The 18,013-nt window shown below is 51.5% G+C and overlaps 1 protein-coding gene across 2 annotated transcripts in view; it reads right to left on the bottom strand.

Moving 5' to 3' along the window:
• The window catches only part of ACSS1 (acyl-CoA synthetase short chain family member 1), a 61,772-nt gene that overhangs the window by 4,982 nt on the left and 38,777 nt on the right, over nucleotides 1-18,013 (bottom strand). The window contains exons 3-12 of one of the 2 annotated variants that reach the window (XM_079785005.1): nucleotides 15,830-16,029; nucleotides 12,847-13,022; nucleotides 12,317-12,469; nucleotides 8,826-8,973; nucleotides 8,212-8,349; nucleotides 4,388-4,480; nucleotides 3,123-3,235; nucleotides 2,453-2,579; nucleotides 1,618-1,745; nucleotides 1,456-1,519 (exon numbers count right to left, since the gene is read on the bottom strand). In XM_079785005.1, coding sequence (XP_079641131.1) covers nucleotides 1,456-1,519; nucleotides 1,618-1,745; nucleotides 2,453-2,579; nucleotides 3,123-3,235; nucleotides 4,388-4,480; nucleotides 8,212-8,349; nucleotides 8,826-8,973; nucleotides 12,317-12,469; nucleotides 12,847-13,022; nucleotides 15,830-16,029 — 1,340 coding nt within the window. The remainder of the gene's footprint in view (nucleotides 1-1,455; nucleotides 1,520-1,617; nucleotides 1,746-2,452; nucleotides 2,580-3,122; nucleotides 3,236-4,387; nucleotides 4,481-8,211; nucleotides 8,350-8,825; nucleotides 8,974-12,316; nucleotides 12,470-12,846; nucleotides 13,023-15,829; nucleotides 16,030-18,013) is intronic. The other variant, XM_079785006.1, reaches the window with a different exon arrangement.

Below are 18,013 nucleotides of genomic sequence, written 5' to 3'. Positions count from 1 at the left end.
ACAGAGAGCATGGGCACAAATAAATGCACAAAAGCTTTCGCAAGAGCAGTTAATGGGTTATGTACTACAAATGGACAGATGCTCAATTTTGTAAGAAATCGGGAAAATTCATATCATCATACTCCTTATGTACAATTCTCCCCCACTAGCCTGGCAGACATTAAAAGACTTGGCAATAGCCGTCGCTTAGGATGCCAGGGAGCAGTGCTGAGAGCTGCTTACGGGAGCGTGAAGTGCCCGAGGCCTTGAGAGTCACACATGAAGACCTGCTCCCACCTCCACGCCCTCTGGTCCCTAAGAGCTCCCCTCAGCCCAAACTCCTGTTAACAAAGGGAAGGCAGCCTCAGGGGCACAGCCTTCTCATGGCAACTGAAATAAATATTAATTTTTACAAAGGGCCAATTTAGAGCAAGTGCTGAGCAAATAACGGAGCAGTGGCACACATGGAAGGGAGGAGGTGACCTCCGGGACACACGACGCAGACTGTCTCTGACGGCAGGACGAAGAGCGCCCAGGCCAGACCACTCGGCAGGCAGCTGAGGTCAGCCCGCCCAGCAGTGCAGCACGGGGTCAGTGGATCTCCAGGTCACTGTGCCCCTGGCATTACAACACTCAGGTGACCCTGCACCTTCCCACCTGCTTAGAAACCAGCAGACTTTGGGACAAAGTATGTCCACGGTAAAGAAGACAATTCTGGCCCTAGCCGGTGTGGCTCAGTGAATAGAGCATCAGGCTGTACACTGAAGGGTCGTGGGTTCGATTCCTGGTCAAGGGCACATACCTCGGTTGCAGGCTCGATCCCCGGCCCTGGTCAGGGCACATGTGGGAGGCAATCAATCATTGTGTCTATCACATGGATAGTTCTCTCTCTGTCTCTCTCCCTCTCTCTCCCCCTCCCTTCCACTCTCTCTAAAAATCAATAGAAAAATATCCCCAGATGAGGATTAACAACAACAAAAAGAAGACGTTTCTGATCACTTGTTCTGCATTCCCATCTGCGTGACGCTGTGCAGAGGTGCCACAGGTCAGATTCCTCTAAAAGGAGTCCCAGAGGAGCCCGCCGGGCACAGCCTGGTCGGCAGTGTAGCTGCAGAGCTGGCACTGGGTCTGTGCAAGGAGACGCGGTGAGCAAGGCAGGGCGTTTCATCCTAAGTCCTCCGTGATGGTGCTGTCAGTCACCGCGCACAGAGCAGCCACCTCCCCGGCTCAGCTGGAGCCAAAGAGCTCAGGGCTGCTTGCGGATGCGTGTCCTTAAAGGACAGCAGGGCCAGAGCGTCTCAGAAACCTGGCCTTAGTCTAACAGGCATACTGTTCAGCCTCCTCACCCCGAATCTGCACTTGAAATAGAAGAAAACAACGGTTTCACCCGTAAACACCCTGCCACCATCCTCCAGACGCTGTTCTCTTTACAGAGGGGCTGTGATGGGAGCCAGACCAGTTTCTCCCGTGTCTCACCTTCTCCTTTGATGTCGTGGGGGTAGCCAATGACGGCGGTCTCCGGCACTGCGGGGTGGCTCGCCTGCACAGAACAGAAGCAAAAGGCAACATATGTGGGAGGGTGAACACCTGACACCTCAAATTACAGCTCCCAGCCGGGCGAACGTGGCCTGTGCTCACGATGGCATCCTCGACCTCCGCCGTGCCCAGCCTGTGGCCACTGATGTTGATGACGTCGTCCATCCGCCCCGTGATCTGGTAATGGCCTCCCTCGGTCCGGTAAGCTCCGTCTCCCGTGAAGTAGTAGCCTGCAACCCAGTAGGGAATTCAGACCAGCACCTCCCAACCAGGACCCAGCAGAGCTCGCATCCTTCCTTCGTGGACACAATGGGGCTGTGTTCCAGCCAAGCTCTACAGAAGGAAGCTCCGAAGCCCTGCGCTCTGCCAGCCGCCTGCCTGCTGGCCCTCCCTGCAGGAGGCACTGTCTGCTGTGCCGTGCGGCTGTGTGCTAGCGAAAGGGCAGATGGCCCCGACACAACTGAATGCAATCAAGACTGCAAACGCCTGAGGAGCAGAAGACATACGAGGAGTGCACTCAACTTTCCCCAAAAGTGAGTCTCGTTTATAGACTCGAGACTAAAGACCACGGGTTCCAACGGCTATACTATACATGCCAACTTCCAACCAACGACACAAAGCCACCTGTGGGAAAAACAGGCCAGCAGAAAACGTTCAGCCATCCTGACAGCTTCCCTGACAGCCTGCGGAGTCCGCACCATGGGCCATGTGCTCCGGGGTCTGCACGCTCTCCCCCTGAACCCCGGGACGTTCCCGAGGTGAGTCTCTTCCGTTTTAGACATAAAGTCAGGAGGCAGCGGGGGAGGGAGCAGGACTTAAATTCAGGCCTCACAGCCCCTGCTCTGAACCTGCACTAGGGGTGCTCACAGGCACCGTCCCCTTAGAAGCATGTTCTGAGAACAGGGCTCCAGCAGTGTGTGGACAGGGACCCGCTCACCTGGGTAAACCTTGAAATAGGCCTCTAGGAACCTCTGGTGGTCTCCGTAGATGGTCCTGGCCATGCCCGGCCAGGCCTGTGAGAGGCACAGAGCCCCGGAAACATTGTTGCCCTCCACGATGTTCCCCTGCAGACCAGGGAGACATGCATTTAAAAATAAGGACAGATTCTGGTTGAGAAGCAAAGAACTGACAATCAGTATCATTCTCCTAGCTGCTTGGCTTGAGACAGAAAGATAGCAAGTGTCATGCATGTAAGCCTAACCAATGGACACAGACAACAGGGGGGTGAGGGCATGAGTGGGGGGGGGGGAGATAAGGACACATATGTAATACCTTAATCAATAAAGCAATTAAAAAGAGAGAGAGAGGAAAAAAAAAGAAAGATAGCAAGTGTGCCCCAAAGGAACTGTCCAGAGCCTCTTGCTCCGCGAGGAACCCTCTGGAGAGGGCTTCTGCAGGGACCTGGGCTCGCCCCCCGTGGTGACTGCACCCGCCGTGTCCACGAGGAGCCTGCAGTGCACGCTGCTGAGGACACCGGCTCCTTCCACCCCCTGCCAGGCCCTGGGCATGTGTGATGAGGGTGAGTGGGCAACGGAGGCCAGGAAGGCAGGAAGAAACACCGGGGAGCGCAGTGGGGTGTGCGTGGAGGAGGGGAGGCCCTTACCCACCTTATCATCCATGAGAACCGGGATAATGCCAAAGAAGGGCCTCATCGCCATGGCGGGGAGGATTTCTGCCCCTTCTTCCGAGGGCCGTGGTGCGATGCAGATGCCGCCGGTTTCTATGGGGATGACAGGGAAGAAATGCCAATGGGCCGCGGGGCTAGTGCCACATTTCTCCAGGCCAAGCCATCAGGAATCTGGGACAGACTGGCTGGGACAGAGTGGGTGGGACTGCCGATTTGGGGCAAGGAAACAGCCCCCGCTGTCCCAAGGACGTTTCTCTGAGACAAAACTAGACTTGGATCCTGGTCTCCTCCGCTGTGGACTGGGAGTGGGCCCCGGCAGGGGCTCCGGCCCAGGTGCCGTGGCTCCACAGCCCCGAGGATGCTCCTCTCCTCCTCCAGGCCCCGCTGGTCCCGCCCGCGCGTCAGTGGAAGAGGTGGAGCCCACCTACTCGCACAGGAAGAAGAAGAATCGCTCCTGGACCAGAGCCCCAAACAACGAAGCCAGAAGCCCACAATTCTGTGTCGCATTATTGCTCTTCCCTCTGTCAGCCCGCATGGCGATACCTCACGGGACTCAGCGGTAACCTTAGTCCTGTGCCCTCCCGAATGGACGAGAACTAAGCCACTCGAACGCCCCAGTTTTCTGGCTTCCGGAAAGACGAGCCCTCCGCTACGTCAGTGGTGGTCTCCTGCCCCAAACATCCTAATAAGTCAGATACTCCAGAGACGAGGGGGCAAATCTAAACCAAATGCCACAGAAAACGCCTTTCCCCACTACAATTGAGACTTAGAGTCCCTTAAACAGCAGGGCTCATGCTCATCGCTCGCGTGCAGAAAGGGGCCCTCATGAGGAGAGTGAACGTTTAGCTGAGTGCCTATGCATGTCAGGCCTGGGGCAACATGAGTGCATGGTATCCTTTCATTTCATCCTCATTCAGAGCCTGGAGGGAGCACCCCATTTTACAAATGTGGAAACTGAGTCTCAGAGAAGTCATTACACATCCCAAGTCTTACAGCTGCAAAGCCAGGCTCCACCTCTGAGCTTCAGCCACCAGGTTTTCAACAACCACCCATGTGGAGGGCTGAGGCGTTCGTGGTGTTGATCCCACATTCACACGCCTCACGCCTGAGCCCCCACACTCAGCGCTCGGCCGCGTGCTCTCCGTGGAGTAACAGGACAGCCCAGCTGCTGCAGGAATGGCCCACGTGGTGAGCCCTGCACAGGTTCCCGGGGGCCTTGACGCCCCTCCTGGGAGCCGCTCTCACCTGTCTGCCACCAGGTGTCCACCAGGGTGCATCTGCTGTCCCCCACCACTTTGTGGAGCCAATCCCAGGCCTCATGGTTGATTGGTTCTCCCACTGAAATCACACACAAAAGAAAAAAAGACATTAACAGGCCTCAATAAACCCGAACCCAAAAGGAATAGATTGCTCAGGGGAAAACAGCTCTGTAATTTTCCTCAAGGGCATAAAAAGAAGGTTTAAAAAAGCACTGGGATCTGTCACATTATGGCCATCAAAGGAATAAAAGTTAAATGAGGTGTTTTTACCACTGGAGGGTCAAAAATTAAAAAAATAATAATAATAACAAGAATGTAGGGGAAGGAATACTCCATGCACACTAGGGGTGTAATTTGGTGCAGCAATTTTGGGGAGCAATTTGGGTACTTCTCTCTCTCTCTCTCTCTCTCTCTCTCTCTCTCTCTCTATATATATATATATATATATATATATATATATATATATATATATTCTAAAGTTTTACATAAGTCTCCTTTTTCCCCAATTGACCCCCCCCCCCAACTTCTCTTAATATTTAAAACTGCATACATCCTATACACCTTTAGTCAACTGTTTGGGGCAGATTACATTAAAGTTAATATAGGTTTATTCTATTATGTAGAAACTAGAGGCCCGATGCATGAAGATTCGTGCAAGAATGGGCCTTCCTTCCCCTGGCTGCCAGCACCACCATCGCTCAGGCCCGGAGCCGACTTTCTGCCTTCCCATGCTGCCCAGAGGCCTGGAATAGCTGGGGCAGTGTGGAACACCTGCATTCCACCCCGCCCCCAGCCACTCAGCGCCTGTGTATGCAAATTAACCTGCAATCTTTGTTGGGTTAATTTGCATACACACTCCTGATTGGCTGTGGGTGTCGTGAAGGTATGGTCAATTTGCATCTTATTCTTTTATTAGTGTAGATGTCACTCCTGACACGCACTCCACAAAAACAGGTGTCTCTGTTCACGAAAAATGGACACAAACAAGAATGTTCACAGTGGCCAAAAACTAAAACACTATCCATCAAGAGTGGAATGGAGAAATAAAATGTGACGGATTCATGCAGTGAAATACCATACCATACAGCATGAAACTGAGTAAGCCACCACTACCCCCAACACCAGCAGGGATGAACCCCAGAGTCACGGCCCCAAGCAACTATAGCAGGCATAAGAGTGATGTATGCAGCACAAGCCCATGTATATGAGATTGAAGAACAAGCAAACCAATCCACGCTGAGAACCGTGAAGTAGTGGTCATATTTGAGGGCTTCTGACTGGGAGGGGGCATAAGGGAGCCTTCTGGGGACTGGAAATATCTATGGATTGATCTGCACATGGTAAAATATTTGTACATATATGCGAACAGTTCTGAAGCTGAACACCTGACATTGTGTATTTCACTATATTGTATACCGCAATAGAAAGGGGGGAAGTGCTTATGGCCTAAGACTCTATTGCTGATTCTCAGTGTCTACCTGCTGGGGTCTGAATTTATGCTCCCAAATTGATGCTGAAATCCTAACGCTAAGACACTACACAAGTGAAACACCCACACCAGACTAGCATTCAGCCAGAACTTGCAGGTTCTGACATACTTTTGCTAAAATACTGAAATACTCTCATGCTGGTTGTCTCTTCCTTGGGACCACCCACGATGCAGCAGCTAACCAAGGCCAGTCCTGCCTGGGGTCTTCCATGCTGGTCACGCAGGGGGCTGGGTTTTGTGTGTATCGCCCCTGCACTCACGTGTGCCCACAAGGAGGCAGAAAGATGCCACCTGCAGCACTGGGTGATACTGGGAAACTTGCCAATAACCCCAGTAGCCAACCACGTGGATGTGACTACAAGACCATGGCAAGCCCCACAGGAGGGTGTGAGCAAGTTTTCAGAGCCGCATGGAAAACTCTGCCTATTGTGGAGTTAAAATAAACGTCACGTTATAACAGTACAGTGTGAGGAGACTCATGATAAAGAAGTCATCTCAGAGCCGAGCTGTGTCTTTGCACAGGAATATACCTTTGAGGAACATGCTAGAAGGTATGCAAAGCACCAGGGTCCCCTGGGGCAGCACTCACAGAGGACATCAGCTTTCATGGCAAAGTACCGAGTTTTGCTTTTTATAGTAAGATTATTCCTGTGTTACTTATAAAATTTAAAGTTAAAAAATTCTCTTAAGAAATCTAAGTCTTGGGTGAGCTAGATTCTGCTGACTGGTAAGATGAAAAGAAGTCAAAACACCAAAGGCTGAGGTCTGCGAGGGCTAATCCCACCTACAAGGGGCCTGAGCTATGACCACAGCAGGAGGCAGCACCAAGCTGGCCCTGCCCAGGGATGAAACATACAATTTTCCCGAGAGCTGACCGCCCAAGTTCCACAGCAGCCACGGAAACCCCAGGCGCAGCACAGAGAGGGGCCTTGAGGGAGGGTGGGCATCCTGAGCTTGGCGGGGGCAACAGGACACTGTAGGCAAGGGGCGCTGGGTGAACCAGGGCCCTCCGTCCTGTGCCAGCGCCGCTCACCTGCATCGCGGACAAGGAGCGTGTGCACACCATCACCGAGCTACCTCTTCCATGGACAGAAGCGGCAGAAAGACACATCCCATGAAAAACCACCAAGCACATGTGTGTATTCACCACGGAGCCTGGGGGGCCTCCCCCCTTATTTTCCTTCCTGACCACACCTGGCAGCACGTGTAGGGGCATCAGGGAAAAGCAGAGAGAACAGGCAGGGCCTCCGAGCTACCCTCTGAATGAATCCCATATCCTTTCCCAAAAGCTTTCATGTGCCTTGGCAACCTCAGCTAAAACTAAAAATGGAGATAACCTGTACTCTGCAACCACTTGCATGGAAGTATCCAGAGTGAGAGCAGTGCACAGCACGGAATGACCTTTATCTCGGGGCTTGGGAACAACCGGCGCCCGGCATCATGGGAATGCTCAGGGAACAGCAGCGGACTTCCACAGGGCAGTCCCCGGGGCAGTCCCACGCAGCCACTGAAGAAACGGCTCGGCCCTTACCTTACAGCGTTGGTAAGGACTCATAGTAAGGATGAAGTCCGCCTGGCTGGGGTAGCTCAGTGGTTGAGCATTGACCCATGCACCAAGAGGTCACTGGTTCAATTCCCGGTCAGGGCACATTCCCAGGTTGCAGGCTCGATTCCCGGTAGGGGGTGTGCATGAGGCAGCCAACCGATGTTTCTCTCTCATGGATGTTTCTTTTCTTTTTACAAATATATTTTATTGATTTTTTTACAGAGAGGAAGGGAGAGAGAGAGTTAGAAACATCGATGAGAGAGAAACATCCATCAGCTGCCTCCTGCACACCCCCCACTGGGGATGCACCCGCAACCAAGGTACATGCCCTTGACCGGAATCGAACCTGGGACCCTTGAGTCTGCAGGCTGACGCTCTATCCACTGAGCCAAACCGGTTTCGGCTCTCATGGATGTTTCTATCTCTCTCTCCCTTCCTCTCTCTCTAAACATCAATAAAAATATTTTTTTAAAAAAATATTTCAGCACTGAAACAGATCTCAAAGGTACAGTGGTGATAATAATAATAATATAATAATAATAAAGCCCATAACAAGGATGGGTACAGAAAGTGTCTGGAGTGCTGTGCCCAGATTGTTAACAACTATGGGCTCTGGGGAGGGGCTGACAGGCCTCTGCTTTCTACTGGATGGGGTCTGACATTGTTTGAATTCACCACGAACATAGACATGTAGCTTTTGTGATTAAAATCATCTAGAAGCCTGCAGTGGCTCTGACAGACAACACACCCTCTCCAGTGACAGAGCAGTGCTCACCTGACCCCAGAGTCCGCAGGGATGAGCGGTCGTACTTCTTCACCCAGGTGTCGCCGTATTTTATCAACAGCCGGACAGCCGTCGGGGCACCATAGAACTGATTGATCTTCAACCTCTGCACCACCTCCCAATACCGACCTACAAAAGGGCCCCAATTCAGTCCATCTGAGAGCCCACCAGACAGTATCTATTTTCACCCAATTTAGAGATCAGTCAGCAATACTGGGTACTGGATACATGCAAGCCTGCATTCAACACCCATCACCGGGATGGGAAGGGAGACCTCTGGGAAGGGGTTCCCTGTGGCAGTCAACCCCTGGCCCACCCCCATCCGCAGGCTGGCCCATTTGTAAAAAGCCTCCACCTGGCTCTGGACAGCTCCACCCCCCATAGGGTTCCCCATATGATATAGTGAGGAATCAGTTAAAAATATGTTTCTGTGAATTTAAATATCAGCCAGGTAGCATTAATATAGAACTCGTGTTCAGTTGAATTTAAATGGTCTCTAAAGTGGTAGCTGGTGCTTCCCCTGGAATACTGCGGACAGGCCACCAATGCTTGTGTCTCCCAGGGTGCTCCCTCCCAGGGACCCCATTTGGGTTCCCAGTCCTCACCAGGATCAGGGTATACTGGAGTGCTCTCAAAAAGGACACTGGTCGCTCCATTGCAGAGGGGACCATATAACACGTAGCTGTGCCCAGTGATCCAGCCAATGTCGGCCATGCAGCCGAAGACGTCTCCCGGCCGGTAGTCAAACACATGCTGCAGAAACAGGAGAGGCTGTCAGAGCCCAGGACCCATGTTCCACGCATCACTAAGACTGTTCTGTAACTACAATGTAGCCACTCCATTGGCCACAGAGAGCAGAGGGGTACGTGAAAAGACAGAGTTACTGGCACAGTACAAGCAACAACACACTGACTCTGGCAGGGGACAGGGAAAGAGGCCAGCCCTCAGCGTGCACACGGTGTAAGCCCCAGCTTGACCAAGCCAATCTGCATGCAGAGGTCACACTAGAGCTGGTCTTGCTCGGGGACTGCATGGGAGGGGCATGGCAGGGCTTTCCAGGGGCTGAAGGTGCCCCAGGCTTGTGTGTACTCACAGGGAACACTTTACCAAGTGGTATGTATAAGGGCATCTTTCTGCATTGTTATACCACAATTTAAAAAATTATTTTTTAATACATGTAGTTTTGTTAAAATTTGTTTATTTTAGGGAGGGGGGGAGAGAGAAACATTGATTTGTTGTTCCACTTATTTCTGCATTTATTGATAGACTAGAGGCCTGGTGCACAAAATTCGTGCAAGGGGGTGGGGGTGTTCCTCAGCCCAGCCTGCACCCTCTCCAATCTGGGAGCCCTGGAGGGATGTCCGACTGCCCTCTCACAATCCAGGACTGCTGGCTCCCAACTGCTCGCCTGCCTTCCTGCCTTCCTGATTGCTCCTCACCGCTTCTGCCTGCCAGCCTGATCACCCCCTAACCACTCCCCTGCCAGCCTAATTGATGCCTAACTGCTCCCCTGCCAGCCTATTGCCCCTAACTGCCCTCCCCTGCAGGTCTGGGTCCCCCCCAACTGCCCTTCCCTGCAGGCCTGGTCGCCCCCAACTTACCTCCTCTGCCGGCCTTTTCACCCCTAACTGCCCTTCCCTGCAGGTTTGATTGCCCCCAACTGCCCTCCCTTGCAGGCCTGGTCCCTCCCAACTGCCCTCCCCTGCTGGCCTGATCCCTCCCAACTGCCCTCCACTGCTGGCCATCTTGTGGCAGCCATCTTGTGTCCACATGGGGGCAGCCACCTTGCATGTTGGAGTGATGGTCAATTTGCATATTATTCTTTCATTAGATAGGATTCTTGTATATGCCTTAACTAGAAATCGAACCCATAACCTTAGGATCGAACCCACAACCTTGGCATATCGGGATGAGCTACCCAGCCAGGGCAAGTTATGCCACAATTTTTTGAAACCCTTAAAAACTGCAAAAAATTAAAGTATGAAAGGCCAAGAAATGCCTCAAGCATCATCAGCTTCTAAGACTTTATACTCCCAAAATCAGTTCACATTCCCATCATCCCTTCAGAGCCAGCTGTCCTTTTCCCTGAAGAAACTAACTGCCCTAATATCCTCTGCATGTACACACAAACACAGGTGCACACATACATAAGACACACACACACACACACACACACACACACACACACACACACTTATCTACAGATGGTTGAAAGGTTCTATTACTAATACTTCCCCCAAAAATCTCATTGTATTGAAAAAAAAAATTCAAAAGATGGTGCTTGTCCCTATATCCCCACACTTCTTTTGTTCATGTAGATAGTTTCCTAGAAATGCAAAACACCTTAAAAATGCAAAAAAAAGATGAATCTCTCACCTGAGCTTTCCTAATATTAATCTATATTATAAAAGGCCAGTGGCCATAACACCGTAACACCATAACAACCAAACAACCGGTCACAAGGAGGTGCATTGATGGGTCTCGCGGTGGTGGGTCTGGGGTCCTACAGCAGCGAAGCAGGTCTGGGTCTCGCGCGATTCCGCAAGCTAGGCCTCTAGTTTTTTTATAAGTTGATGGAAACAATTTGATTCATTCTGTGACTTTCTTGGTATTTTATCTGTGTTTATATTTTCCAAAGTATTTTTACTTACATGATATAACTCCCCTACCAAGAACTGAGAAAGGGTGGGGTTTTTTCAGATGAGAACATTAAGGTCTAGAAAGGTTCTGTGACATTCTCAAGGTCACCCAGCAGCCAGAGGCCGCTATTTTAATAAGTACTACTATTTGCATTAAGTGTAACACATTGAATGCTCAGCCTGGTTCTGTACCACATCTCTCTTTCTGCCTCACTTTCATATCCTTACGGTTGGTGTGAGTGGCCACCAGTGGCACCTGGACATTGCCACGTGAAGGCTGTGTGCATGCTGCCCAGCACCTGCTCCTCATCCACTCTCATTCCAGGAAGTTCGCCTTCTACATGACCCAGCCTGGCCAATCAGCATATTTCACCCCCATCCCCACCCCCAACCTGACCACAGTGACTGGGATTGTGGAGGCGCCCTCTGGCCCCTGGGGAAGCCAAGTTGATAGCCTGTTTGGGAACCTCATGGACCTCGAAGAGGGCTGAGGCAGGGAAGATACCACGACCCAGGACAGTGTCCAAGCCCTGACTGGATGGGCCTGGGCTTTCTAGTCACTTGGCCAGACGCTTCCCTTTGCTGCTGGCACCTGCTGGAGCTGAGTTTGGGTTCTGCAACCGAGAGAGTCTGGTCCACAGATGGTATATCGAAACCCAATCCCACCTGGAAATGTCAGCCACTTCCCAAGGCAACCAGGGATGCCATGTGAAACTGCAATCCTCCGCCAACATTTAAATGAGTGCTGATTTCTAAACTGATTTATTGGAATAACAAAGCATGTCCTCAAGTTAGCTTTATAACCCCTAAAGATGGCTCACTGTAATATTATAATTTCCACATACTAAATTTAAGTTTCTTTATCAAAGTAAATTTTTTACTTTTAAAATATGGTCCCAATGGGCAGTGTCTAGACGGGTCACGATAGTTTTAGGGGCCCATGAAAATGTTTTACTTTCTCTTAAAATCAGGAGAAAAATATGATCTTTTAAGTTTAAAAGAAGTTTTAAAATATAATAGTATATATTATATATTTGGACATTTATTTAATAGAGGAAGGGGCCCAGGAAGGCCAAAGTGTCTTGGGCCTGAGCATCAGAATGTGGCCCCACCAGCGAGTACGTCAGAGCTGGCCAGGGCCCAATTCCTGCAGGCGTTTGAGCCAATGGGCGACACAGGCACAGGTGCAAAGGGCTAAACACGAGCAGTGAGTCCAGGTTTGAGGCCTGGACTCTTTCAGCAAAAACAGAGCATGGCTCCCCCTTCCAAGTGCCACGAATCATAGTAGCCCTGCACATGAGCACACTCACTGCGGGAACACAGGAGCCCCTCACGCCCACGGGCACTGATTTATAGCAGGAGGAGTTCTAGCCCTACACCCAGTCCCACCTGGCCCCTGCCCTATCCCACCAGGGAGGCGAGCACTGCCAATGCTCTGCCCACCACCAAGGCCGTACCTTGTGAGTCAGGGCGGCAAACAGCAGGTAGCCCGCCTGGGTGTGCACGAGCCCCTTGGGCTTCCCGGTGCTCCCGGAGGTGTACAGCAGGAAGAGCATGTCCTCGCTGCCCATGCTCTCTGGGGCACACACAGGGTCCTCCTTGGCCATGGCCTGTAAGGGGGAGACAAAAACAGCCCCACCCAGGGCAGTTAGCTTCTCCCTTCATTCAGCACCCCTGAGAACACCTCTCCCCGCTGCTGTGAGACTCCGCGGACAGGATCCGAGCTCATCTTCTCTAACCTAGTTCCATTCCAGATACAGAGAAGACGCAAAATAAAAGGATGGATCCAATCATTTCTGTTTAATCAACTGTTTCACTGTTTGTGGTGTTTGAGTTCCATCTTCCCAACCAGATGCAAGCCCATCCAATACCACCCGAAACATCTCAGGGGGACCCAGATTCAAAACTACAATCTGACAAGACTCAGACCCAGATAACCCAACAATAACTTCTCCTCATCAAACTGTACAAAGTGAGGTGGACCCACCTCCTCAAGGGGCACATCCAGCTTCCCCATGGGGACCTTGTTGTCCGTCCTGTGAGCCACCAGGACATGCTGGACCGTTGGGCAGTGCTTCACGGCTTCATCCACTATCTTCTTCAGCTCCACCACGCGTCCTCCCCTCAGTCCTTGGTTGAAGGTGATAACCACCTTGCACTTTGCTGACAGAGACAACAGACATTTCTCATCAGTTTCCTCTCCACTTTGACCCTCACAGCCCAGACCGGCAGACACACATTCCAGGCGCAGGAGGGTGATAAAGACCAATATCGAGTAAGTGAGTCAGCAACACAGTAAAGGGTGTGCCTGCTTTGCAATCTTTGTGCAGAATATAGAAGCTCCAGGCCTTTTCCCAGCTCTGAGGAGGAGCAGGAAGTCAGTGGAGACACGTAACTTGGAAGCTGAACTCTCCCAGCCTTCCACCTGCCCGGCAGCTTTCCTAGGCGAGAGGCCATCACATCACCCCCAGCCACAGCCACCATGAGGCAGAGACCAAGAAAGCTGGGCAGCCAGAGAGCGAGCCCCAATATGCCCTGTGCACTTTCTAGGGCTAAAGTGCCAGAGAACAGAGACCACACCCCAGGTGAATGCCAGGAGCTGCTGGCCCCTACCCTCACCTTCAGGGAAGGCCCTCCAAGCTTACAAGTGCTCTTCAATGACCCAGCCAGGCTCAGCCAGGTCGGTGGCAATGCCGGGACTGACCAGAGCTTCCATGGTTAACCTGGGGCAGGGGGGCGGGGGGGGAGGAGGAGAGCAGGGAATCATGTACAAACCAACCAGGCCTCAGGACCACAAATGAACCTTGCACTGCGCCCTTAACGTGGATGACCTGGAGGAATCAGGTTACAGTGGGGTTTTACTTCCCTAAGGAAGAACCTGGAACAACCATCCAGTGTAGGACTGGCTAGAGGGGCCCCAGGCACATCACTTTAACCTTGTAGTCACTCTGCACCAAGGGCTTCTTTGGGAGCCACAAGCAGAACCCCGACTCCAGCAGCCCTCAACAAGTGACTCTCAAAAACCGGAATATAAATACCCCACTCCCTCATCCCTGGGTAGAGGGATTATCCTGACACAGGTGGTTGCATCAAATTACAAGGTTTCCCTGTGGGACTGAGCTCTGGGCACGCACTGTGAAAGTTGCTCTTATTTGATTCCTCTTCCAAGCCTCACTCCCACTGTCCTACAGCACCATACAGGACCACTTCCCAAATGAACTTGAACTCTCATCTCAGGGTCTGCTTCCAGGGGAGCCCTAACTAAGGCACCAATCTCCCTCAGCTTTTCAGTCTGAAAAGCAATTTCAAGCAATATACCCACATTCTTTCTTCCTCCCAAGAGCCCTAGAAATGACATAGCCTTGAGGGCTACCTGAGAATTCTCTACACGGGCCTTTGCAGCTGGATGACTCAGCAGGGTCTATACAGGGATCAGAGATCCTGACTCATCGCTCTTCTTTGAACCTTCACAATCAGTCACCTTGTGTAAACAAATTCTGTAGGATAGAACCTGTCAGAGACTCTCCAAGCCTACGTCCCCCAAAGCTGGGACTGGTCCAGGTGAGCTCCCTTCAGGAAAAGAAGGGTGATGACCCAGAAGGTTCAAATGGATCCTTCTCAAATAAGCGCTCTTTCCCCCCACCTCCCCCACCTCAAGAGAAAACATGGACCTGCCCCATCCAACATGTTACAATCCTGTGATGTGGGTTTTAGCTCCTCCTCGGCCTCCCATGGCCCATGCCTCACTCCTGGAGCTCCTTTGTCCAAAGCCTCTACTTGTGTGCAGGGCAGGAGCCTGTGTGCACAGGTTTGGTCCCTAGGAGGTGCGTGGGGAGCACATATCACCTTGTGGTTCCCCATAGCTGGGCAACAGGTACTGGGGAGTGCACAGCACAGGGGCTCAGGCAGGATCAGCCTGACGCTTTGAGAGGATTCAATTTACCTTCTTGGGTTTTGAGCAGGTATCAGCATCTGTATTAATTTTCTATGGTTCCCAGAGCCAATTACTATAAATTTAGTGGCACAAACACTAATTTTTTAGCTCACAGTTCTACAGTCCAGATGAGCTCCACAGGGTTCTGTCTTAAGAGTCTCAAGGCCAAAATCAATGTGTCAGGGTGTTATTGTCATAATTAGCTAGCTAAAATTAAAATAGAAAGAAAGCAATGTGGAGGCCAGACATTGTAAGCATGGTCATCTGGGCAGCTTCACTAGGGAGCTGCAACGTTACACTCCCCGGTCCACCTGCCCACCAGTCCATTCCCTGCAGATCACTGGGGGAAAGGGTCCAACAAAGGGGACGATGGGCGCATGTGCAGTGAAGTCTGGGTGATGTAGGGAAGGCAGAAACAAAAATGTTGATCCTAAAATGGTTATGAAAATGTAAGAACTCCAATGGCCCCCAGAACATGGCACCGTCCTTGGGGAGCCAGCTCAAGGACTCTCTCTAGAATCTCACTGGAGCAGGGTTCAGACTGCATGGACATGGGGCACCATGCAAACACTAGACTCTGACACCCAAAAAGGAAGGAGATGCTATTGTTCTGCACACTGTCCCGGAAATTCTGACCCACCTGCGGACAAAAGCCTTAAAGATACATCACAAGCTCTCATACCTGACTCTAGGCATCCAGAGATGGTCCCTCATCATACTTCACATTGGAAGGCTTCCAGCTATTGACCTGTGAGACCTCACCTGTACCTCCCCAGCCTCATCTCTTCTCCACTGTACTCCTCTCACCATGCAGCTGGTACCTATGCTGTTCCCTCCACCTGGAATCTTCCCTCCCTTCCTCACCTGGTTAAATCTATCACGCTTGGATCTCAGCTCATAGAACAAATGCTCATTGAGTGGTAGTGTCTGTCAATTGTCTTTGTGACTTTTATTAATGTCTGTCTCTAAGTCCAAGGAACAAGGACCCGGGGACTCTGGTCTCCTCCCTCACTACCTCCCCAGCCCACACGCTTACCATCATTGATCCTCCCAGCCAAGGACTCTGCACTGAAGCCAGCAAAGACAACATTGTGGACAGCTCCAATCCTGGCACAGGCAAGCATTGCAGCCACAACCTGTGGGGACACAGGCATGTAGATGGCCACACGGTCCCCTCGACGAACTCCATGCCTCTTCAATGTGTTAGCCAGGCGACATGTGGTCTCCAACAGTTCCCTGTGGCACGGAGAAGAGAAGGCCATCAGAGATGGAGGAGGCCCAAAACTCAGAAAATGTGGAGTGGAATCATTCTGCAAGTACTGTATACACGCACAGCCAGTGCCTAGAGGATAGCAGGCAATCAAATACTTATTGCATGGTGAGGTCGTTTTTAGAAAAGAATGTTTTTAACCTTGTAAACTAGTATTGACAAAGATTCATTAACACACTGCTGAGGTAAAACGACTGACCTTGTGTCCATGTAGGGCATGGATTCTCAAAGACTATAAGCATCCAAAGCCTAGATCATCATATCCCTGAGACTTCTTAAAATATTCACCTCCAAAATAAAGATTTCATAAGTAAGACAGTGGTAAAATGCAAGACCCCGTCTTTTTTTTTTAAATATATTTCTTTATTGATTTCAGAGAGGAAGGGAGAGGGGGAGAGAGATAGAAACATCAATGATGAGAGAGAATCATTGATCGGCTGCCTCCTGCACACCCCCACTGGGGATCGAGCCCACAACCCAGGCATGTGCCCTTGGCTGGAATTGAACCTGGGACCCTTCAGTCCGCAGGCCGACGCTCTATCCACTGAGCCAAGCCAGCCAGGGCAGACCCCGTCTTTTTAATCAACACAGTCCCTCGCATCAAGGAAGGCTCTTGCCAGGCAAGGTCCCAACCCAAACTCATGCAGCAGACCCCAACTCTGTAAACCCACAGTGAGTCAGAAGGGAAGGTAGGACAGTAACCCTCCACGCAGCCCCGAAGCAGTGTTGGTGGGTAGTGAGAGCACCCCATTTCTCCTCATGCTAAGTGCTAAACGGGATGGGGACTGTGCTAGGGGCCCACTAGCCCACACCTCTCCCCTCCCACACATGACCCCACTCTCCACTCCCAGGCTTACTGTGAAGCTCAGCCTGCCAATCAGAACCCTGTATCTCCTTGAACAAACTGATTGGTTTAGGGGTTAGCACATGACCTAAACCAGCCCAATCAGAGTCTATGGAAGTCACAGACTTCCCACTTTTCTGGAGTAGAGCAGGAAATGGGAGAAAAGCAGCAGTGGGTATATACATACACATACACAAGCACATGCATACATACAGGGTGAGGCAAAAGTAGGTTTATAGTTGTCGGTATGGAAAATATTTCAATAAATGATAATACAAGAATAAACTCTGTTTCCCATATCATCTATGTGACTGGGTTCCAAGGATTAGGCTCCACTCTCACTAGTGGTCCCAGATTTTAGAATGCTACCCAGACTTGAGGACTAGCCCACTTTTCCAGCTCGGACGCCTTGGGAAACACAGGATGCTCAGTTCCTGAGGGGGTTATTTCAGCGCCCCATGAAACCAAAGTGGAGGACATTCCCCTTGAAATCTCAGCTCTATCACTTATGATCTGACTAGAAGCCCGGTGCATGAAATTCGTGCACGGCGGGGGGTTGTCCCTCAGCCCAGCCTGTACCCTCTCCAATCTGGGACTCCTGGAGGGATGTCCGACTGCCCGTTTAGGCCTGATCCCACCAGGATCGGGCCTAAACGGGCAGTCGGACATCCCTCTCACAATCCAGGACTGCTGGCTCCCAACTGCTTGCCTGCCTGCCTTCCTGATTGCCCCTAACCGCTTCTGCCTGCTAGCCTGATCACCCCCTAACCACTCCGCTGCCAGCCTGGTTGATGCTTAACTGCTCCCCTGCCAGCCTGTTTGCCCCCAACTTCCCTCCTCTGCCAGCCTGGTCACCCCCAACTGCCCTCTCCTGCAGGGTTGATCACCTCCAACTGCGCTCCCTTGCAAGCCTGGTCCCTCTCAACTGCCCTCCCTTGCAGGCCTGGTCCCTCACAACTACCCTCCCTTGCAGGCCGGGTGCCTCCCAACTGCCCTTCCCTGCTGGCCATCTTGTGTCCACATGGGGGCAGGATCTTTGACCACATGGGGGCAGCTATATTGTGTGTTGCAGTGATGATCAATCTGTATATTACTCTTTTATTAGA

This window comes from Cnephaeus nilssonii, assembly GCF_951640355.1.
Source record: "Cnephaeus nilssonii genome assembly, chromosome: 11".
Classification (NCBI taxonomy): Eukaryota; Metazoa; Chordata; class Mammalia; order Chiroptera; family Vespertilionidae; genus Cnephaeus; species Cnephaeus nilssonii.
This window is presented reverse-complemented; position numbering and strand designations above follow the sequence as displayed.